Below are 24,337 nucleotides of genomic sequence, written 5' to 3'. Positions count from 1 at the left end.
GTTTCAAAGTGTTTCGTTAATGAAAAATGTGGCCCCCGTTTTAAAAAAGATCCGATAATGGTTCTCAAACACTTCTTTAATTAATTATGGACACCATAAGGGACCTCCGTAACTTTTCACTATTCTTTTTTTCTTTTATTCTTTTACTTGTTTCAATTATTTTGATTGCAGACATAATGGAACACCGCCTTAAAGGGTTTTTTTTTTTAGTCGAAGAAATCGACGCCAGGACTTATTCTTTGTAAACCTGATATTTATTCTATCGGTCTCTTTTACCGAACCGCTGTTGTACGAGGACGTAAACATGGTTGGGAAGCAAGCTTAAAAAAATATATTGTAGTTTTATTAAATACAATAATATCTATTATTAAATAGCATTTATTTATTAAATAAAATTTATTTTTTAAATATACTCTTTTACTTGTTTCAGTCATTTGACTGCGGCCATGCTGGAGCACCGCCATTTGTCGAGCAAATCGACCCCAGGACTTATTCTTTAAAAGCCTAGTACTTATTCTATCGGTCTCTTTTGCCGAACCGCTAAGTTACGGAGACGTAAACACACCACCATCGGTTGTCAAGCGATGTTGGGGAGACAAACACAGACACACAAACACACACACACACATATATATATATATATATATATATATATATATATATATATATATATATATATATATATATATATATATATACATACATATATACGACGGGCTTCTTTCAGTTTCCGTCTACCAAATCCAAGGCTTTGGTCGGCCCGAGGCTATAGTAGAAGACACTTGCCCAAGGTGCCACGCAGTGGGAATGAACCTGGAACCATGTGGTTGGTAAGCAAGCTACTTACCACACAGCCACTCCCGCGCCTATATAATAATATTTATTACATAATTCTTATTGAATATAATAATAATAGGCATTGTATAGAAAACTAAAATATTTTGTGTAGTGCAGAAGTATTGCACATAAATTTTAACAACAAAATCTTATCTGAACTTCTGAAGGCCACATGGCCTAGGGCGAGGTTCGTCTTCTAGGCTGTAGTTTCCGGCTCGGAATTTATGGAACTACTGTTGACACGTGCTTACACTTATTATCCGATCTCCATATACTGCATTAATATTCCTCGCACTTTCCGTTGCGTTGTTGCCGTTAATTGAACTCATAAAGCGAAATATGTCGAATATACTACTCTTCAAAACTTGCACTAAGAATAAGCACAAGGCAAAATTACTACCTGCTTTTATAAGTAGTTGATGCAGGTAGTTTATCCCGTCCCCCTCCGACTTTTAGCTCATGCAATTGAAAAAACCACATTATTTACAGGACGACCCAATACATCTTGTTCATAGTCTTACTTTCGCTTTAGTCTTCGATATAATACAAGGTGAGCGATATCATGTCACACTTTATTGGATTTATTGGTCTTATTGCTGCTGACGCCTGGAATCTTTCTTTCTAAAAGCATCAACTTGGTACATGTAAGTAAGGAACAACCGCGGGCATATTTCGGTCTATTTGACTTCATCAGAAGAGTATAGTCTACCCAAACCTGCAGATCACTAGGGAGACTTGCGCATATAGAAAAAAAAGTATATTCTTGACCAATTATAAATAAAACAGCCTAGGGAGAAATAGCCTACATCGGCTCATATCATGATACCATCGGTGCATTTGAACTATTTCCTTTAACTCGTTATATTTTCTTTCTTTCTTACCTATTATTTGAATAAGCATTTTACACATCGTAACAATGTTTTTTTAATGGCTTCGAACAACGGCACAGGATCACAAATTTTCTGGAAATGTTAAAGCGAATAAAATCGATTCAAGTATTTCACTCTTGCAAGATTGAAAGGCAAAGATGACTTTGGTGGGATTCGAACGCAAAATAAATACAATAACTTTTTTTTTTAATTACCACTGGATATTTTGCCTCTCACACTACCATTTCTAAATTTCAGGAACATGACCTGAAATTAAGGAGAGTTAGTATAGTCGAGTAAGTCAACCCCAGTACTTTATCAGTCGTCATCGTCACGTAGAGTATACTTTTGTAGCGCGTTGACGACACTACAACGAAATCTCCTCCCGATTAAACGTGAGTTATCCCATCGGATGAAACCACAGCATTACTGCATTCTGGGGAGGCGCAATGGCCCAGTGGTTAGGGCAGCGGACTCGCGGTCATAGGATCGCGGTTTCGATTCCCAGACCGGATGTTGTGAGTGTTTATTGAGCGAAAACACCTAAAGCTCCACGTGGCTCCGGCAGGGGATTGTGGCGAACCCTGCTGTACTCTTTCACCACAACTTTCTCTCACTCTTACTTCCTGTTTCTGTTGTGCCTGTAATTCAAAGGTTCAGCCTTGTCACGCTGAATGTCCCCGAGAACTACGTTAAGGGTACACGTGTCTGTGGAGTGCTCAGCCACTTGCACGTTAATTTTACGAGCAGGCTGTTCCGTTGATCGGATCAACTGGAACCCTCGACGTCGTAAGCGACGGAGTGCCAACAACTGCGTTCTGAATTTTTCTGTGTATTTTTGACAGAGATAGTGGGGTAGTTTGCCATTACCTTTCCCAATTGGATGGCCATTGGCCCACCAGGGCCCACCGTTTGATAGGTCTTGCTTTTAATCCTGCTGGGGCTCCAGGCACCCTCCTCACAAGAGTAGCAAGCTACTCAAGTAAGGTAACCGGTTTCGTCGCCGACCACCTGATTGGTACTTTATTTTATTCACCACGGAGAAACGAAAGGTGAAATTAACCTCGGCGAGATTTGAACTCAGGACGTAAAATTAAGAAAGAAATACTACCATGCATATTGTCCGACACTCTAACGATTCTACCAATCCACTGCCTTTAAAGAACGTTTTCTAATTTTAGCATGAGGTCAGCAATTTTGAGGAGATAAAGTGTGTGTGTGTGTTGCTGATAATACTATCGAAATTATTAACGGGTCAACATTTTCATGCCAAAGTACTAGTCGAAACGAGAGAAGTAAAATAGCGAACTTTTCTAACAGAAATAAATTCAGTGGTCAAGAAAATATAAATTTGAAGAATCGCTGGTGTTACAGTTCATAAACGTGGTATGGATCATGTATGTAAATTAATAGATTATACGTATACACTCCCATGTAAGCTCGTGCGCAACCACTCCCACATACACACATACAGGCAAAAGTGTACATGCATACAAACACGTAATCATATTCTGCGTTATAGAGTATTGCAATGGCGCAATACATAGAAGCGAATTTAAAGAAAAAATACGTCACGCACCAAGATGGAACAATACATTTGGCTTACGTGATTTTTTAACACCTAACAAATAAACACTTTCCTCAAACCATAAGCGCCATAAGATCTCCAGTAGAAGCATTGTTAAGAGGGATATTTTTGTTTCCTTAACTTTGCCACCTCCGTAACTGAAATCAAACTGAAAAATCTGACACAATGAAATGCACAAACCCTACTACTACTACTACTACTACTACTACTACTACTACTACTACTACTACTACACTGCAACTTTCTTGTCACTAATACCTGCCCAATAGATGGTAAATGCTTCCAAAATAAAATGCAGTGAGCTAAACGGAAATCTCTATCGGAAACAGCAACGATGGAAAAGCTGCATGGGTCTAATTGGAAAAACTTTAGAAACATTATTTAAACAACACTCATTTGATCATATACAGACATAGAAGAAGTACTAACACACTGTCTAATTCTGTTTGGGACCTGAAGGGAAGTAGTATCTATAATTTCGAGATTAGCTGGTCAATTATTGAAACCGTGCCCATGCTTATCAATGAACTGAAATGCCTCTGTTTATCTGATAAGTACAAAATACTAATGCACCCACTGAATGTGTTAAATTCGAAACTGGAATTAGTCTCTTCTTGTGATCATCACTGGGAATGGCAAATTTTGTAATAACCTGTTAGTGTCACTGTCACATCCTATGCTAAGCTACATAGAAGTAGCAATTTCATATATTCTTATAACCCGGTTGCTTTTCTGCATTTCCTTTCATATCACCACCACTACGGTTGCGCTACAGTTCTTCACAAGCAAACCTCACTTAAGCTGTGGCATCTAACCTCGTACCTGAGCCATTTATAAATGGCCCTTACTTGGATACCAGTGCCTCATATGTGTGTATGTATGTATTCTTTTACTTGTTTCAGTCATTTTGACTGTGGCCATGCTGGAGCAAGGCCTTTTAGCCGAAGAAATCGACCCCTGGACTTATTTTTTGTAAGCCTGGTACCTATTCTTTTTAAGCCTGGTATATATTCTATCGGCCTCTTTTGCCGAACCGCAAGTTACGGGGACATAAACACATCAAGATCAGTTGTCAAGCGATAGTGAAGGGACAAACAGACACAAACACACAAATATATATACAAGTATATAGGTGACAGGCTTTTTTTCAGTTTCCGCCTACCAAATCCACTCACAAGGTGCCACGCAGTGGAACTGAACCCGGAACCATGTGGTTGGAAAGAAAGCTTCTTATCACAGTCACGCCTGCATATATATATATATATATATATATATATATATATATATATATATATATATCTTGACCATATTATACTGAAGAGTAGAGGTTGTATAATACTACAATAACTACGAAATCATGATCTATAATTCAGTCTGTTTTTAAGGGGCTGGCTTTGAGAGTTGCATTTCCTCGCGTTCCGTAAAAATGTGTTTTTTATGGTAGTCTGACCTTAGAGTCCCTCATAGCGTGAGGCATTATTGTATAGAAATGCCCTTATATAAATAAATATATTTACACACATATATATATATATATATATATATATATATATATATATATATATATATATATATATATATATATATACACACACACACACACACACACACTTTTCAGACACCATATATTTTGGTTTCATGAGATGTATTCTCAAGTGTACCTTAGGTTCCACTTCTTTCAAACTTCTTTCAATATGGTCTGCGATGAGCCCGATGTCATCTGCAAATCGGTGGTGTTAGAACCTCGTCGCTGATGTTGATGCCTCCTTTGTATTCAATATCTCTTATGGCCATTACGAGACACGCAGGAAAAGGCTTTGGAAAGATGGCATCTACTTGTTTAACGCCTTTCTCAACTGGAATGCTTACAGGTGGTAACAGCTGAGCTATCTCGGTGTTATCCACCCTGAGAAGTTTGATACACTGGGCCTCGACACCCTCTTCAACAATGAATTCGCGTCGGTGTTACTGAAGGCCTTTTTGTAATCAACGAAGGCAGCGCAAAGAGGCGGCTTATACACTTTCGCTCAAGTAGAAGCTGTTTTAGAGTGAAATTCGTTGCTCCCTCAGTTGTTGGTCGTTGAGGTTTTTTCGATAGTCTGGTGGCTATGACCTTTGTAAGCAGTTTGTAGAGATGAGCCGAAGTATATGTGGTAATAGTTACTCAAGTCTTCTTTATCACCAATTTTATAAACCAAGATAGTATTCGAATCCTTCTACAGTGAGAGTATTTTCCCCTTTTCAAATATTGATTGTAACGTAGAACGATGGTTTTCCACAGCTACTTTCCTCCACTCCTTAGTTTTTCAGTTGTTATACCATCATTTCCGGGATTTTATCTCACTTCACCAGCTTTAAAGCATTCTCAGTTTCAAATGATTGATACTTCAAGGAGGCGAGCTGGCAGAAACGTTAGCACGCCGGGCGAAATGCTTAGCGGTATTTCGTCTGTCTTTACGTTCTGAGTTCAAATTCCGCCAAGGTCGACTTTGCCTTTTATCCTTTCGGGGTCGAAAAATTAAGTACCAGTTGCGTACTTAATTTATCGACCTTGTGCCTAGAGGAGAAAAGAATTTCAAATGAGTGATGCTTCTTCAGATACTTGTGGCGGTGGAGGATCGAACGTCACTGATGACTTTAAAAGATTGGTGCATGTGGTTCTGCAGGCTGTCTCTATTTTTCTTTTGTCCGTCACTATCAGCCCATATGTGTTCGTGAGCGTCGTCGCTCGCGATTTTTAGAAGCCCTTTAGAAGTTTTTCTTTTTTCTGCAACCCACAACAAATTCTTCAGTTTATACTTCTCACAGTCTCTTTCCACGCGTTGTCTTATCCTCTTGTGAACGGAATATTCAAAGTGATCTTTCATGTTCCTGTTCGTAGTCTTCCGTTCCTCAAGCGTTTTCTTTGTTGCTTCATCAAATCCATCTGTCCAGTTCATATGAGTGTACATTGCTCGCTTTCCACTTGTAGCTTTCTATTTTCTGATGAGGGAATTATAATCCTTATCGATTTCTTCAAGCTAAAACCAGGTTTCCTTCCTGATAGCAAGATAAGAGAGATAACACCAGCATCACCCACCACCTCACCCTCAGCAAGCGATGGTTGCTACCAGTATTGAATGGCGATACGACTGAGATAACTTGCAGAACGATTCATTTGTAGATCAGGTCTTACCTGATCTCGTTTCGATGCTGAGCATTTGGGGTTATCCAGATTCATCTCCTTCCAGATTTTTTTTTATTAATAAGCTGTTCCCGATGTAAGGTTTTTGTTTTTCTTTTTTTTTTGTCTATTCTTCGCATTTTTTATGGTAACTAATCGTTCTCCTTCATTTCTTCCTCCCAATCCAAATTTGCGTTGAAATCTCCCATCACAACAGAGATTAATGTCACAACTTATAGAAACACTCTTTTCATACCCTTCTTTTGCATAAGAATCTCTAACTTTTGCTGTTTTGTTACTATACTATGACCTGAGGTATGACGATTTTTTATTGAATAACTTTTTGTCGAACTACACCTCATTGGACGACTTATTATCGAAACGACTTTTATCAATGAAACTTTTCTTAGAATGATTTTATAAAAATATTTTGTAAAATAATTATATGTATAGGCGCAGGAGTGGCTGTGTGGTAAGTAACTTGCTTACCAACCACATGGTTCAGGGTTCAGTCCCACTGCGTGGCACCTTGGGCAAGTGTCTTCTACTGAAGCCTCGGGCCGACCAAAGCCTTGTGAGTGAATTTGGTAGACGGAAACTGAAAGAAGCCTGTCGTATATATATATATATATATATATATATATATATATATATATATATATATATATATATTATATATATATATGTATGTATGTATGTATATATGTTTGTGTGTCTGTGTTTGTCCCCCCAACATCGCTTGACAACCGATGGTGGTGTGTTTACGTCCCCGTAACTCAGCGGTTCGGCAAAAGGGACCGATAGAATAAGTACTAGGCATCCAAAGAATAAGTCCTGGGGTCGATTTGCTCGACTAAAGGCGGTGCTCCAGCATGGCCACAGTCAAACGATTGAAACAAGTAAAAGAGTAAAATAGAGTATAAGTATTTTATATCAACACTTCTCAATATTTAAAATTGTTCGGGAAAATTAGAAAGAAATTAGGATAAAATGTTCTCGAAGAGTCGTTTCAATAAAAAAAATTTGTTTAAGAAAAGGAAAATCGTGTTTCAATGACAGAAACTGCCAATCAATTGCTGAGATCGATTCAATCAACTGTAGCTCTTGCACCGAAATGCGTGACTCTGTCTCAATGTTGTTACAAACCAAAGTAATAAGCAGGAAAAGCTGCGAGCTGGTAGAATCGTTAGCACGCCGGGCAAAATATTTACCGGTATTTCGCCCGTCTTTACGTTCAGAGTTCAAATACTGCCGAGGACGACTTTGCTTTTCATCCTACCGGAGTCAATAAGATAAGTACCAGTTGAGCACAGGGGTCGATGTAATCGACTCTCCCCTCGACCCGAAATTGCTAGCCTTGCGCCAAAATTAGAAATCAATATAATAAGGAGGGGAAAAGACAGCGAGTTGCTAGAAACTATCATTAGAATTCTTTTTCTACTTTTTCATTGCAGATCCCACCAGGATCTAAGGATTCCTTAAATAAATACCAGTAACATATTGGATCTACTTAATTAACTATAAATTCTCTCGAACAAAAAGAAAATAATAAAAATAGTTAAAGAAGTGATTTTAAATTCTCAATCGCAGAATAATGCTAATAATATAGCCTGAACAGGATAAACTATCCCTATTTTGCAGAGAAAAGTGTAGGTGGCTAGCTGTGGACTCGAACTCACATCCCCGTCATTACATGTCACGATGCTTTGACTGATTAAGCTAAGCTACCCACTACAAATTCCTCTGCAAATTAAGATATATAAATCTCACGGGGATGTGAGTTCGAGTCCACAGCTAGCCACCTACACTTTTCTCTGCAAAATAGGGATAGTTTATCCTGCTCAGGTTATATTATTAGCACTATTCTGCGATTGAGAATTTAAAATCACTTTAACTTTCTAAAAAGACATCTCAACGCTTCTAAAAAGCAAACTTTGAATTTAATAAAAATAGTATTTTCTCTGCTCACAATAAATGGCTTTTTACGAGTATGATTGTACATCTACTTTCGGTGATCACATTCTGCACAGAGATTGTCTTTCATCCACCTGATATCGATAAAGGGATAAACTAATAACCAATATAATACTCGCTGTTTTAGTTAGGTATTGTATACTTGTATATCCAACCATAGATGCAATTTGGTTGAAAGGTTAAGAAATACAATTCGCAACCATGAAATCCGTGTTGCATAGTATCTTGGATAAGTAACGTAAACTCCTTAGCATCAAGTTGGCCGACACATTGTAAGTGAAATAGATAAACGGGAAAATGAATAGAAATCTGAAGAGTGAGTTGTATCTCTGATTCAAAAAGTACAATTTACCGGCAATTTAACCTTGTTATGCATTGTGTCGCGTTGATTCTGTCAGAAATTTATACTAAGGGCACACGTGCCGTAGAATACTCAGCCACTTACACGTTAATTCAAGTATTCGAACAGCTAAATCTTCGTCGTTATCGATCCGGCCTTGCAAAATTCTTTTTGTGCTCAGTGAAAAAGAAATCAGAGCGGTTTATATGGGGTAATTTCACATTAGAGAGTGGAACGTACAATTTCCTGTAATTCAGACCGCCTCATAGCCCCAGCAGACAAAATGAAAAAGGCCTTGCTCCGGAAGATGGCAAGGGAGATGCACTAGAACAGGGGTTTTCAAACTGTGGTCCGCAGAAAAGAATTTTTTAATTTATGATTTTCTTTTTCATACCGATAATGGCCAATTTTGTTTTGCATTACACACTTAAAAATCATTTGAGAAGTCTTTTTCGTAAGGGAAGGGGGGGGGGGGAAACATTTCCAAAGAGAGAAAAAACAGTATTTCATTGTTTTCTCTAAACTTCTAAACTATCTAACAGTTTTCAAAATAACTATGGATGTTCAACAAGTACTGCTAGTCAATGATATTAACCTGTTACCGTCTGTGTATGTAAGACTATAACTATGGAACGAAATAATAGGTATAATGGTAAGCATACAATATAACAGAATATTATGCATTATTTTTAAAATTGTGTTCTGTAGTTAAGGTTATTAAAAGTGTTTGTTACATTTCTTTTTAACAATTTTAAAATAATTTTAGTAACAGAGCCTTAATGGAAAAGAGTACAAAAATAAGCCAGTAAATAAGAGATGGACAAACAACCGGATGAACAGATTAAAACCGTGGGGTTAAGGAAATGGTAAGTGCAATAAAACGAATTGGTGTCGGAAGAAATTTTAATATAAATTAGTGAATACAGTTGCGAAGTTATCTCCCTTCTATCGGAGAAATTCTAGGTTTGAAATCCAATTCTGACCTATCTAACAGCAGCTTTAAAAAAAATTATAACCGAGCTACAATTTACATCGGATGTTTATTTGTTCGTACCTAGATAACTTATTAGTATGACAATGTTCTAACACAAATATTACAAACGTATATTTTCTCACCTGTGTATGCGTTTCTCACTAGTGTAAACGTTTGTGGACAGATAAAGTACTTTGTTGAGAGAATGCTTTACCACAGACATCACAGTGATAAGGTTTGTCACCTGTGTGAATATGTCTATGATTCAATAAATGATTATTTTGAGAGAATGATTTACTGCAGATGTCACAGTGATATGGTTTCCCTCCTCTATGAACACGTTTATGTATGTTTAAATCAGAATTAGAAATGAATGTTTTTTCACATGAATCACAATGATACAGTTTATCTCCTGTGTGAAGACGTTTATGTCTCGATAAATTACAAGAGCGTGAGAATGCTTTACCACATAGATCACAGTTATATGGTTTCTCTCCTGTATGAATTGTTTGATGCATAGTTAATGTAATGCTAGCACCGAATGATTTACCACAAATATCACAATGATATGGCTTCTCTCCAGTGTGAATACGTTTATGAGAATGTACAGAACTATTATTAGTGAAGGCTTTACCACAAATATCACAATGATATGGTTTTTCTCCTGTATGAATACGTTTATGTTTCGATAAAGATCCACTCACAGTGAAACTTTTACCACAGATATCACAGCAGTATGGTTTTTCACCTGTGTGAATGCGTTTATGGGCCAATAAAGTTGAAGTATTAGAGTATGTCCCACCACAGGTATCGCAATGATAAGGTTTCTCTCCTGTATGAACACGTTTGTGTTTAGTTAAATAACCACTTACAGTGAATGATTTACCACAAATGTCACAGTGGTATGGTTTCTCACCTGTGTGAATACGACTATGGATCAATAAATAACTGCTGTGAGAGAATGCTTTACCACAAATATTGCAATGACAGGTTTTTACACCTGTGTGAGTCCGTTTGTGATTAGATAAATAATCTTTGGTAGAGAAATATTTACCACATGTATGACAGTGATAAGGTTTTTCTCCTGAATGAAGAAGTTTATGGGTCTTTAAATTACCTCTTTGGGAGAATGCTTTACCACAAATATCACAGTGATATTGTTTTTCCCCTGTGTGTATATATTTGTGGTTAGATAAATTTTCATTTGTAAAGAACTTTTTACCACAAATATCACAGTGATATGGTTTTTCTCCTGTATGAATACGCTTGTGAGCCATTAAATTAGAATTCTGTGAAAACGTCTTACCACAAATATCACACTGGCATGGTTTCTCGCCTGTGTGAATACACTTGTGTTTAGATAAATGACAATTCATACTGAATGTTTTATCACAAACATCACACTTGTATGGTTTCTTATCTGTATGAGTAACTTTATGTACTGATAACAGACTACGACAAGTGAAAGTTTTATCACAGGCATCACACCGGTATGGTTTTTCTCCTGTATGAATGCGTCTATGTACAGTTAAGGAACTTTTAACAGAGAAAGTTTTACCACAAATATCACAATGATATGGTTTTTCTCCTGTGTGAACACGTTTATGTATCAATAAATAGTTATCTTTAGAGAATGCTTTACCACAAATATCACAGTGGTATGGTTTTTGGCCAGTGTGTATAAGTTTATGTGTTATAAGTGAACTACTGGCAGAGAATGCTTTACCACAAATATCACACTTATATGGTTTTTCGCCTGTATGAATACGTTTGTGTACAGTCAAAGAAAATTTAACACTGTACTTCCGACCACATATATCACAACTGTATGGCTTCTCTCCTGTGTGACTACGTTTGTGGCTCAATAAACTCTTCTTTAGAATGAATGTTTTACCACAAATATCACAATGGTATGGTTTTTCTCTTGTATGAATACATTTATGGTTAATTAAATTTTCATTTGTAGAGAACTTTTCATCACAAATATCACAATCATAGAATTTGGAATCTGTATGAATAGACTGATGTTGACTTAAACATTTTTGCATTTTAAAAGACTCACCACATGTGTCATACATGAATGGTGTCTTTTCTGTTTGATGAGAAACACCATTGTTATCAGGATGCCTTTCATTACAGACCTGACCCTCATTCAGTTCATTTTCCATAATCTTTGGATTTACTTCACAAAATAGAAAAATACTTTACTTCTGGAATTTTCGACAGATAAATATTTCCCCAAATATCTTTTCTTTCAAAATATAGGTTCTTCAAAAGTGACCTTTGTCAAATAATATTTCCTATATCCTTGGTAATATCATTATTTAGTCTTCAATGTCATCAGATACCCTGAAATATATAAAGAGAGTAATGTATAAGCAACAATACAATGCTAACATATGAAAGATGAGATTTCCGACCACAGACATTGAAAGAAAAAAAATAATAAATCAGACATAAAAAATATACACCCAGAAGAAAGGCAGAATATTATGGATATGTGAAAGAAACAAGTACAGTTAATGAAACAGGTAGTGGTTAACACCACTCTCTAAGATAAGGAAACATTTCTACACCTCTAAAACACAAGAATCGTATCCAAGTACAACAGTTTATTGACTGAATGATGTAAAGACTTGATGGTTGTGTTTAGTCTGATTTGTTAATGACCAAATCAATTATCTGAACAAAATTCTCCTCACCTGTCGCATCCAAATTATTCAAGGACTCTGGGTGTATATGTATATAGACATATATATAAAGTCATAAATGACAGAGAAGTAGTTTGATGAAATTTTAATTAACAATTAAAAAATTCAAATATCTATCCCAACAATTTGTTTCATAACTTAAAAACATGTACATAATTTATAGTATTATATTTAATAATAAATATATCACTTACATGCCTGCATTAATGCGAAACATCATTCAAAATAATGCAGAATTTAAGCTAGGTCTTGACTCCATACATTATGACAAACACACACACACACACACATATATATATATATATATATATATATATATATATATATGCGAGTAAAAATAAATACAAAAAAAGGGGGGGGTTTGTATGATTGTGTATAGAGGAATATATTATTTTGTTTAAAAGAGTTCCAATACTGTCTGTTTTTTATGTTTTATATTCCTGCAGAACCAATGTGGGGTATAGAATATGGAATATACAATATATAATATAATATACAATATATAATATAAAATAAAATAAAATAAAAATGGATGGCACCATGAAATAAAGTATTGAATGTAGATGAAATATTGAGTGTTCAATATAAAGGACCAAATATATAAATATAAGTATATAAAGGCGACTCGAGTTTCAGGGTTATTTCCCTTCGTCGTATATATGAAAATGGAACAAAAACGCAATAGAGGACAATAAAACATTCGGACAGATAGATGATACAAAGGCGGACAAGAGAAACAATTAGGACAGGGAAAAAGAAGGGCAAGTAATTCGTGGCCTTCTTTCTTACTGTTTCGGGCAGTTACACTTGAGACAGTTCGATCTGGTTGTCCACCAAAAAGTCTAAGCACTGAGAATTAGATTTTTTCTAAGAAGCTAGCGAATGTGTATGGCATGAAAAGATTAAAAAAAAAAACACAGAGAACATGAAACACAATTACAAATACAACCAACAATTATATAACAGGTGTCTTTCGACAGAAAACAAATCAAATTGCGCTGCTGTGTATGAAGTGAAAGCCTAAAAGCAGGAACATAGGAGATGGACATAAGAGATGTTGGTGATTGGCAGTCAGGTCAAGAAAGAAGGATGATAGATGGCCGGGCACCGGTCAGATGGAAGGAGGAGAGACGGTGGGGGGTGGGGGTGGACTGAAATTTTGAAAATGCGATTTAAAAAAAAAAAATTTTCAGAATCGGATCTGCCATTACCAAAAACGTGGGATTCCGTAAAAAAAAAATCTATATATATATATCCATTTTACCCGAAGTTACGACGGAAAAATCGGATCTCGTGAATTTTCCGAAAGTCCCCTCCCCACCCCTAGGGTCGTCAGCGCGCATTTTTTTCATATTCATTTTCCATACACTTGTTAACACCCCAACTGGTTATTTATTAGGGGGGGGGGGGGGGCGAGACGGACTATATGTAATCTGAACCTTTCCCCCCTTTATTTATTAATTTTTTTACGGAATCCCACGTTTTAGGCTATGGAGACTCCGATTCTGAAAAAAAATTGTTTGAAAAATTTCAATTCCCCCCACCCACCAAGCAGGCTATTTACATGCTAGAAATAACAGCCAAATCTCACAAAACTAGTGTTAGGTTTAGGGTTAGGGTTAGGGTTTGAGTTAGGGTTAGGTTTACCCTGTGGATCTATATAAAAACCAGGCGGGGGGGAATCGAAATTTTGAAATTAGATTTTTGAAAAATTTTTTTCAGAATCGGAATCTCCAGAGCTTAAAACGTGGGATTCCGTAAAAAAAAAAATAAGGGGGGAAAGGTTCAGATCACATATAGTCCATCTGGACCTTTTTTTGTTCCCGGGTGAAGGTCTTTATACTGACCCATCTTAGCACCGACTTATAAAGTCTTCCGTGCGACATCGTCTCTATTTCAAGACACATTATTCTCTTCTAATTAAAACATGTTTAACTGAAAAGTGCCCCCACTGAAATCGGTATTTTCATATCGCAATAACATGTGCTGTCTTGGAATTAAAAATTATTTCACTGTGGTATATTGAACATAAAACAGAATAACAGTAAAACGTAAACAGTTTAAAATCGGACAAAATCGCAGAGGAAGACTCTTGTCAAAGTCTGTCAAGTGTGACAGTGTATGTTGAGGCGTTTATGCATTTCTACGTAAAACCCAGCCAATGTATATGCGCTGTGTATATATATTGTGTATCCGTGTATGAATGTGTGTAAGAGAAGAGATCTAAGACAAAAAAAAAACACTGAGGCCTGGGGTAGCAAGGAAGGTGAAATATATTATATGAAACTATATAATTGGAGACATAAACGAAATGCTGTATTGCTCGTACCTTTCTTAAGAGGGGTATCCCGGTGTCGAGGGGCTAATCTTATTAGAATTGAACAAATGAGAAGAATAGACAATTCAACAGACAGAAACAGGAATCGAGCTTTGGTTACCGGAACCGGATGTTTACAGAATATATTAAGGGAATTCTGGACATGGATACACACACACACATATATATCGGAATTTTGTCAGTGAACATGTCGCGGACTCTAAGCAACGAAAATATTTTGGGAAACTAAATTTAAATGTTGAAGTGAATCTAACGGTTTTTGTGTGTTTTTAAATGGCTTATAAACACCTTCCACGCTGCAATTGTTTTTGTTACAGCACACGATATCAGATCAGGTCACTTGCTTTGCAAGTACATCTCCGTAATAAATATATATATATATATAAATATAACACATATATATAAAACATGGAAAGATTTCCTCTTGTCCCCCCCCACCCCCACCATTTTCTCGCAAATGATGTTTTTTTTTGGGGGGGGGGGGGGCATAAATCCACGTTTTCGGATACGGAGATTCCGGAAAATTGCCAAAAATCGGAATTTTGAAACCCTAACCCTAAGTAGAGAAAATTTTTTCAGAATTATAATCTCCGTATTTTTCCGCATATTTTGAAAAAAAAGTTTAAAATGAAAATTCTTCATTTTAAAAATTTCTTCATTTAGTGGAGGGGAGGGGGGGATTTCAAAATGCCGATTTTTGCCAATTTTTTTGCAGATTTGTATTCTCCGTAGCCGAAAACGGGGGTTTGTGTAGAAAAAATTTTTTTTTTAAAAAAGCGTGTTGGGGGGGGTACAAAAGGAAGTCTTGCCATAATACATATATATATAAAACATATATAGAGAGAGATTTTTTTTAAGATATTAATGTGTATATATGTGAGTAAAAGAGAGAGATGTTTATTTTTAAACCGAAATTTACAATTCTTGTGCAAAAAGAAAGTTGTTATATAATTTCAATTCAACTCAGGGAATCACGAGATGTAAATTGCTCATTAAGCAATTTTTTATTTTTATTGTGTAATATAATTACTTTAATAAACTTTCAATAATATGCATTGGGCATCTTTCTTTCTTCTTCTAGCTTGTGCTTCTTTCTTTCTCTCCATTGTAGCTGGAACAAGGAAGACGTGTTCTTGTCTGTCTCCTGTTCAAGCTTGATTTATGTGCTTGCCACAACCTCGTTTAGGCTTAGCAGCTCTTCTTGTTTGTTTTCACTGTCCTGGTTGTGTTACCGATTTTGACCCTCCGCAAGATCTCAAATTTTATTTAATTTGCTTTACGGAGGCAACTGTTTTATCGAAAGTGTATATTGTTGTTACATGCTCGAAATACGAGAGTAGAAAAACAGCCAACAACTGATAAAGGGTCGTTCTTTATATTGCTTGTCTTGTTTTCCATTTGTGTCTTTCGTTGTTTGAAAAAATAGTTCATATTCCATGTAATTGTACTGTGTATTTTTTGTTGTTCACGTTTCATGATGTCCCATGCCCACATGTCCTTTTACCAATCACCTCCTTTCAATGCTTTCAGTTACCTCTCTCCTCCACCATACTCCATGTTATTACCTAACGTATCTGCTTTCTCAGCACCTTCTCATATCTGCCATCATGCACTACTAAACCCACCCTTATGTACCCCCAACATCCCCCTCCTCACCACTCCTACATCTTGCAATTCATCACCCCCTACCTTCTGATGTATCCTGCCCGAGCGACTTCTGTGTCTTTCACCTTACATCTCTCCATCTTTGTTTATCGCTCACTGCATCTGCCTCCTGATAATATTAGGTTTACTATAGTTGAATTTAATTAAATTAGGAGTAATATCTAAGAGCTAAATTAAAGATTAGTTAAGAAATGAGTAATTAGTGTGCTGCATAAATAATTCAAGCAGTGGGGAGAATCTATAACAGGACATAAGTATTCATCTTAATTGAATCTAGATAAGTTGATTATGTAAGATTTTTATATAGAAACTTTAAGAACATTTTATTAAATAAGTGTGAACAATGGATTAATAACTAATGCTGATTAATTAAATTAGATCTACAACTGAGAATTTCCAGTGCTTCTATCGAGAACAAATTATAGTTACCACTGCTTTCTGTAACGAAGAACACTACCTACAAGAGACAACAAAATGGAATGAGCTGTATTTCTCCCTATGACAATGTAGATGAACTTGACCAGTGAAGTGCTGTTTTTGTATTTAAAAGAATAAACATGGTTAAGTAATCTAATCTTCAGTTTAAAAACAGTAGCTCCAATGTAATAGTTGACATTTTCAGGTATTTTGACTAAGCACTTATATAACATATTACTTCTCACATAGTTCCCACAGTTGCACATTCTTTTAGGTATGCTGCCATAAGAGGCCTGATCTATTCTATTAGTACTAATGTTAAGAGAAGATACGGTATAATTATCATCCCTGATTTTTGGTACCAGATAGACGTATATTATTAGAAACAGGGCCAAATTGGTCGACACAGCCTGAATAAATAAACATACAGTCACTATTCCAAGCAAATACACATGTCAAAAAAAGTTTTCAGACAAATTTTTTGATACTGTCACAATATTTGGAAATAGATTTTCTGAAATTATTGTTTAAAAGAAATCTTTAATGATACAATACTTGATTCTGGCAAAATACCTGATGGCAGGAAACTTTTTATGTAAGGGCTTTGTGCTGTTTTCAGATTTCAAAAAATAAGTGGAAACAGCAAAAAGGACTTACATGGAAATCTCCATCCATCAGCTCTGTATTATTCTTTTACTTGTTTCAGTCATTTGACTGTGGCCATGCTGGAGCACCACCTTGAAGGGTTTAAGTGGAAGAAATCACCCCTGAGACATTCTTTATAAGCCTAGTATTTATTCTATTGGCCACTTTTGTCGAACTGCTAAGTTACGGGGACACAAATACACCCACATAGGTTGTCAAGCAATGGTGGGGGATGGAAAACAGACACACACATATAAATATATATATATAGATATATACAACAGGCTTCTTCTAGTTTCCGTCTACTCAATCCACTCACAAGGCTTTGAGTCGGCATCTTTTTAAAAAGATTTCACATATAATTAATAAGATTTAAAGAAAGAAATTTTTTTTTCAACTGTTCACAGATGTCTCAAAAGTAGAGATGCCTTATCATTTCTGAAAGATTTATTTCTAGAAACAAACAATATCATTTGATGCATTTAAACACTTAATCTTGTGCTTAGTAGACATGCCTTGTGCATAATACATTAAGAAGTTTGAAGCAGCAGGCAAGGATAAAATAGCATAATGATGAGTCTATTGACTTCTGAGATAGATTTGTGTGTGTGTAAATATATATACACATTAAATGATTAAGTACATGAATATGTATGCAATTAAGCAAATGGAATACTCAATAAAATAAAGTGGGATAAGATCTATTAAGAGCTAATGTCTCAGAGTAACAACTAAGAGATTCCAGTTTCAAGTTTCTCAGGTGACAGCTGATAACATTTGTACAAATTTGCATGGAAGGTGAGTCTGTAATGGCTCAACTAAGTTGGGACAGAAAGATACAGAAAACACAATATACAAAATGAGTTCTGTTCTATAATGGTTGACTTTATTATGAGAGTTACTTAGTGAAGGAAACACAAATATATTTTGTAATTGTAGATGATGATGAATATACAGGTACATCTAACAGTAACAAAACTTATTCTGCGTTTGTTGGGTCAACAAATATTTGATCACTATACTTGTTGAAATTACAGGTAGATTAATCACAAAAAGGACAATAAAAACATCAGAGTTACAGTTTCTCATTTGTGTATGCGTTTATGGGTTGACAAAGTACTTTGTTGAGAGAATGCTTTATTACAAATATCACAGCAATAAGGTTTATCACCTGTGTGAATACGTTTATGCCTCAATAGATGACTCTTCTGAGCAAATGCATTACCACAGATATCACAGGGGTATGGTCTCTCTCCTGTGTGAATACGTTTATGTATGGCTAAATCATAATTAGAAGTGAAAGTTTTCTCACATGAATCACAATGATATGGCTTCTTTCCTGTGTGAAGATGTTTATGCCTCGATAAATTACAAGATCGTGAGAATGATTTACCACAGATATCACAACCATATGGTTTTTCTCCTGTATGAGCAATACGGTGTGCAGACAATGAAACACTGGCAGTGAATGTTTTACCACAAATATTACAACGATATGGCCGATCACCAGTATGAACACGTTTATGAGAATGTAGGGAACTGTGATCAGTGAAGGTTTTACCACAAATATCACAATGGAATGGTTTTTCACCTGTGTGAATACGTTTGTGTCTGGATAAAGTTCCACTTACAGTGAAACTTTTACCACAAATATCACAGTGGAATGGTTTTTCTCCTGAGTGAATACGTTTATGGGTCAATAAATTAGAACTACCAGAGAACATTCTACCACAGACATCACAATGGTACGGTTTCTCTCCTGTATGAACACGTTTGTGTTTAGTTAAATGACCATTTGTAGTGAAAGATTTACCACAAATATTGCAATGGTATGGTTTCTCACCTGTGTGAATACGATTATGGATCAATAACTCCCTATTTCGAGAGAATGCTTTACCACAAATATCACAGCGGCAGGTTTTTACCTCTGCATGAGTACGTTTGTGATTTGATAAATACTGACTTGTAGAGAAATTTTTACCACATATATCACACTGGTATGGTTTTTCTCCCGTATGAAGAAGTTGATGAATCTTTAAATTGCCTCTTTGAGAGAATGCTTTACCACAAATATCACAGTGATATCGTTTTACCCCAGTGTGACTATTTTTGTGATTAGATAAATGTATATTTATAGAGAACTTTTTACCACAAATATCACAGTGATATGGTTTTTCTCCTGTATGAATACGCTTATGGGCCTTCAAATTTGAAGTTTGTGAGAATGACTTACCACAAATATCACAGTGGTATGGTTTCTCACCTGTGTGAATACGTTTGTGTTTATTCAAAAGACTATTCAGATGAAATGCTTTGTCACAAACATCACATTTGTACGGTTTCTTGTCTGAGTGAGTAAGCTTGTGCGTTGATACCAGAGTACTGCCAGTGAATGTTTTACCACAGATATCACACCGGTATGGTTTTTCTCCAGTGTGATTACGTCTGTGTATAGTTAAAGAACATTTAACAGAGAAAGTTTTACCACAGATATCACAATGATATGGTTTCTCTCCTGTGTGAACACGTTTATGTATCACTAAATTGTTATCTTGGGAGAATGCCTTACCACAAATGTCACACTGGTACAGTTTCCGTTTGTGGCCTGTATGAATAATCTTATGTGTTGTTACAGCACCGCTAGTAGAGAATTTCTGACCACAAATATCACAATCATATGGTTTTTCTCCTGTGTGAGTACGTTTGTGTATAATTAAAGAAAATTTAAAAATGCAACTGTGACCACAAATATCACAACAGTATGGTTTCTCTCCAGTGTGACTACGTTGATGTTTAGATAAACTACTTTTTAAAGCATATGCTTTACCACAAATATCACAGTGGTATGGTTTCTGGCTTTTGTGAACAGACTGATGTCGAACAAAATACCTTCTAACTTTAAAAGATTTCCCACAGATGTCACACATGTATGATGTCCTATCTGTTTGATGAGAAACATCATTATCATTTTGTTTTTTCGTATGGATCTGATTCTCACTCGGTTTTTCCTCCATAATTTTCAAATCTCCTTCAGAAAAGTAGAAAACCTTATCCTGTAATTTTCAACAGAGAAATAATTCTGTTTTTTTTTTTTCTTCTTTATTTTCAAAAATAGGGTATAGTTTCTTCAATGTGATTTTTGTGAAACATGATTCCCTATATCTTTGGTAATGTCATTCATTAGTCTCCAAAGTCTCGATGCCATCATATATCCTGAAATATATAAAGAGAATATGATATAAGCAACAATATAACGCTGACACTTAGAGAAGAGATTTCTGACCATCAATATTGGAAACAAATGTTAAGAGAGACAAGGATATATAAGCACCCAGAGCAAAGAAACAATGGTATGAAGATGACTGAAATGAGTGATATCAACCACATGAGTAATCAACATCACTCACGGATGTAATCAGTCATTACTACATCTGTAAATCATTGGCCTCAGTCACAGATGTGACTGAGGCCAATGATTTATTCAAAGAATAAACAAATCATTTTACTTAGTGATGGTACATACTATCATAATTTGTTGAGTGTTACCACAGATATGGAGGAGATAATGGACCAAACACTGTTGCAATACCAGCAGGTATCATAGTATTCCTTATCATTAAATCAAGAACAACAGACCCTGCATCAATTTCTTTTGCCAAATTTTTACAGCTACTGTCACAGATTTGGAAATTTTCAAATCCATTGAAATTTTTCAAATTTGAAATATTGATGCAATTTTTCACACTGAATCCGAATTTGGGATTCATTTATTCATAGAAAAATTTAGAAAAATGTTACAGAGTTTTCAAAGTTTGATCATTTTTAGTCCAATCAGAAAACAGGAATGGGAAGCTTGCATTTTCTGTGTGATAGCTGTCTATTAGAAATTGACAGAAATGGCCCAGGCACAAAATGATATCGCTCATCAAAACTTGTGGTGATGAACGTGTCACAGTCGTGCTAAGTACAACGCGTCTTTGTTACAATGGAAACAGGGCAGACTATAGCTTTGCTTATTTCTATGGAAATGAACACAATGTGAGATTCACAGTTATGTGGATAATGGTGGCAACCTTCAGAAATGATTCTTTTTGTCAAAGAATTTTTCAAAGACTATGACCTTCGTTTTCTTTTAAAAGCTTATCTCATTAACAATAACATGTTCTATGGTTTTAACCATGCAACTCCACTTCAAAAACCTACAGTCCCCCAGCGCTCATACTTTGCATCTTCGTCCTCTAGCATAAAGCCCTCACTTCCCTTAGCAGTCTTGTGAACTGTACAGCAAAACCTCAAATAGTGATGTTAGGAAAGAGCATCCAATTGTAGAAACCATACCAAAGCATATAGTGGAGCATGATGCTATCATTGGACACTAGATACTGCATATGCATGTAATTTCATCTATGTACATTGGCCAAAGCGTGACCATTGGGGATTTTTTAATGAAGACTACACAATACTAAGATATTGTATTACGCTCGTCATTAGGTATGCTGTGAAAAAGTACATAGCTTTATTTATATCGAGCAGGGTCTTTGCGGTTTAATCCACAATCTATGAGATATACAAGGGAAATCACTCTGTCTTTCAATGTTTAATTGTATATGAAAAATGGTGGGGGGTCTGTTCTCTTGTTTATAATACTAAAACACTATATTCTCCGTGCGATAAAGTCTTTCCAGTTATATCTCCTAGATTAGAAGATATATTATTATTGGCTAATTAAAACATATTCAAATGTACTCACTTTCGTGTCAGTATTCTCCAGTTTAAAATAACGTACTCAGAATTACTAATATTGTGGTCGTTTTTGCATTTGTAGAATAGAAGTAAAATTGTTATTCTATAAACCATTTAAAATCAGGGGAGATCGGGAGAGAAAGACTCTGTTCCGTCCATGGATGGCAGGAATGACAGAAAAATATGATGGCTGTGTGCTAAGTAGCTTACTTACCAACCTCATGGTTCCGGGTTCAGTCCCACTGCGTGATAACTTGGGCAAGTGTTTTCTACTATAGCTTCGGGCCGACCAAAGCCTTATGAGTGGATTTGGTAGGTGGAAACTGAAAGAAACTCGTCGTAGGCTATTAACATCAAAACGAAAGATAGCCGTTTGTACCCCCACCATCGCTTGACAACCGATGGTGGTGTGTTTACGTCCCCCCTCGCGGTTCGGCAAAACTGACTGATAGAATAAGTACTAGGCTTACAAAGAATAAATCCTGGGCTCGATTTGTTCGACTACAGGCAGTGCTCCAGCATGGTCGTAGTCAAATGAAACGAATAAGAGAGTAAAAGAGTCGATGCATTTCTGAGCAAGGAACAGAGAGACGGAATGAATAACGTATTGGGAGAAAAGGAACGAAACACGAAATTGAGTCAGGAAAGCAAAATATTGCATATTGTATATAGATAAATAAAACTTAAGTCATGCCCATACCTTGTACAGGGAGGGTGTTCAGATGCAGAGCTCTGTAAATAATAAGAAACAAACATAGGAAGATGGCGTGCCGGAACCGGATGTTTACAATGATGTATGAATGGAACGGTCATGAATGTGTGTGTGAGCAGTATGAAAGAAATATCCTGTCCCTCGTATATATATATATTTATGTACACGCACACGTACATGCGTATTTATATACACATATACATATATTAATAAATAGAAGGATCCCTCTCTTTCTTTCTCTCTCTATATATATCTATAGATATTCTTTTTGTTTCAGTCATTTGACTGCGGCCATGCTGGAGCAACGCCTTTAGTCGAACAAATAGACCTCAGGACTTTATTCTTTGTAATCGTAGTACTTATTCTATCGCTTTATTTTGCCGGACCTCTAGATGTGTGTGTGTAAGTTACGGGGACGCTAACACACTAACATCGGTTGTCAAGCGATGGTGAGGGGGAGACAAACACACACACACACATATACACACACACATATATATATATATATATATATATATATATATATATATACGACGGGCTTCTTTCAGTTTACAAATCCACTCACAAGACTTTGGTCGGCCCGAGGCTAGAGCAGAAGACATATACCCAAGGTGTCACGGAGTGGGACTGAACCCCAAACTATGTTGTTGGGAAGCAAGCTCCTTTATTCGATAAATTGGCCATGAAAGCCGTACATAGAGGGGACAAAAAAAATGAATAGAAAAAATGAATTGAATATAATGAAAAAAATGGAATGAAGCTGTTTGGACCCCCACCTCCAAGCAACATCTTTGAACCTGTTAATACAACCTTTTTTTTTTAAAAAAAAACATTAATTTATACTAACATTTACAATACCTTTGTAACAGCTAGTTTCCACTTTTTTGGAAAATGTCTATGTCAAACAAATTCCTTCAAAATAAATGCATAACTCGCCCTTTTAGGTATTTTGCTGATGTTCATCTTCGTAACCCACCAATCAAAGTTAATTTCTTCCTTGTAATTCCTTAATCTCAAGAGGGATTCCGGGTCCGCCACTGTACAGCAAACATCCTCGGGCAACCCAACCCCCCCTGTTATGTCCACTTCTATTGCTCTGTCCCATGTCTTTATCTCGTAACAAAGTTCTTCCTTTTTCCTGTTATACAATATTACAAATTTATCCAAGGGCCAGGGTGGGAAAATTTGGGGCTCCTGTGTGTTTGTGCTTGTGTTTATGTCAGGTGGGGTATGGGAAGAATTGGTGTCTGTAGGGGGTGGTTGGGGTAGAGTGGGTGTGGGTTTCGGGTCATCCGTGGGTTTCGGGTCATTCGTGTCCTCTTTCTCATCTTCCTTCTTTTTTTCCTGCTGTTTCCCAGCTGG

General features: G+C 36.1%; 2 protein-coding genes across 3 annotated transcripts; both read right to left on the bottom strand.

Moving 5' to 3' along the window:
• Positions 1-9,656: 9,656 nt before the first annotated feature.
• LOC106868643 (uncharacterized) lies at positions 9,657-14,914 on the bottom strand. The gene is made up of 2 exons (XM_014914003.3): positions 14,785-14,914; positions 9,657-12,093 (listed from the first exon to the last, which is right to left on the bottom strand). Exon 2 carries the CDS (start codon positions 11,910-11,912, stop codon positions 9,906-9,908), a length of 2,007 nt encoding a protein of 668 aa, XP_014769489.3. The 5' UTR covers positions 11,913-12,093; positions 14,785-14,914; the 3' UTR covers positions 9,657-9,905.
• Positions 14,915-18,384: 3,470 nt separating this feature from the next.
• LOC106868644 (uncharacterized) lies at positions 18,385-23,348 on the bottom strand. Of its 2 annotated transcripts, none has more exons than XM_014914005.3 (2): positions 22,478-23,348; positions 18,385-20,733 (listed from the first exon to the last, which is right to left on the bottom strand). In XM_014914005.3, exon 2 carries the CDS (start codon positions 20,532-20,534, stop codon positions 18,606-18,608), a length of 1,929 nt encoding a protein of 642 aa, XP_014769491.2. In that variant the 5' UTR covers positions 20,535-20,733; positions 22,478-23,348; the 3' UTR covers positions 18,385-18,605. The 2 variants fall into 2 exon arrangements, with proteins under 2 accessions (XP_014769491.2, XP_014769490.2); XM_014914004.3 differs by having other exon boundaries at positions 22,964-23,131.
• Between the last annotated feature and the right edge of the window lie 989 nt (positions 23,349-24,337).

This window comes from Octopus bimaculoides, chromosome 8 (assembly GCF_046866305.1).
Source record: "Octopus bimaculoides isolate indiv1 chromosome 8, ASM4686630v1, whole genome shotgun sequence".
In the NCBI taxonomy this organism is placed as follows: Eukaryota; Metazoa; Mollusca; class Cephalopoda; order Octopoda; family Octopodidae; genus Octopus; species Octopus bimaculoides.
Note: the sequence above shows the minus strand (reverse complement) of the source record. Positions and strands in the feature narration are given on the sequence as shown.

What these genes read in the sequence shown, in the direction of transcription:
- LOC106868643 (XM_014914003.3), bottom strand. Translation starts at nt 11,912, where the DNA reads ATGGAAAATGAACTGAATGAGGGTCAGGTCTGTAATGAAAGGCATCCT.
- LOC106868644 (XM_014914005.3), bottom strand. Translation starts at nt 20,534, where the DNA reads ATGGAGGAAAAACCGAGTGAGAATCAGATCCATACGAAAAAACAAAAT.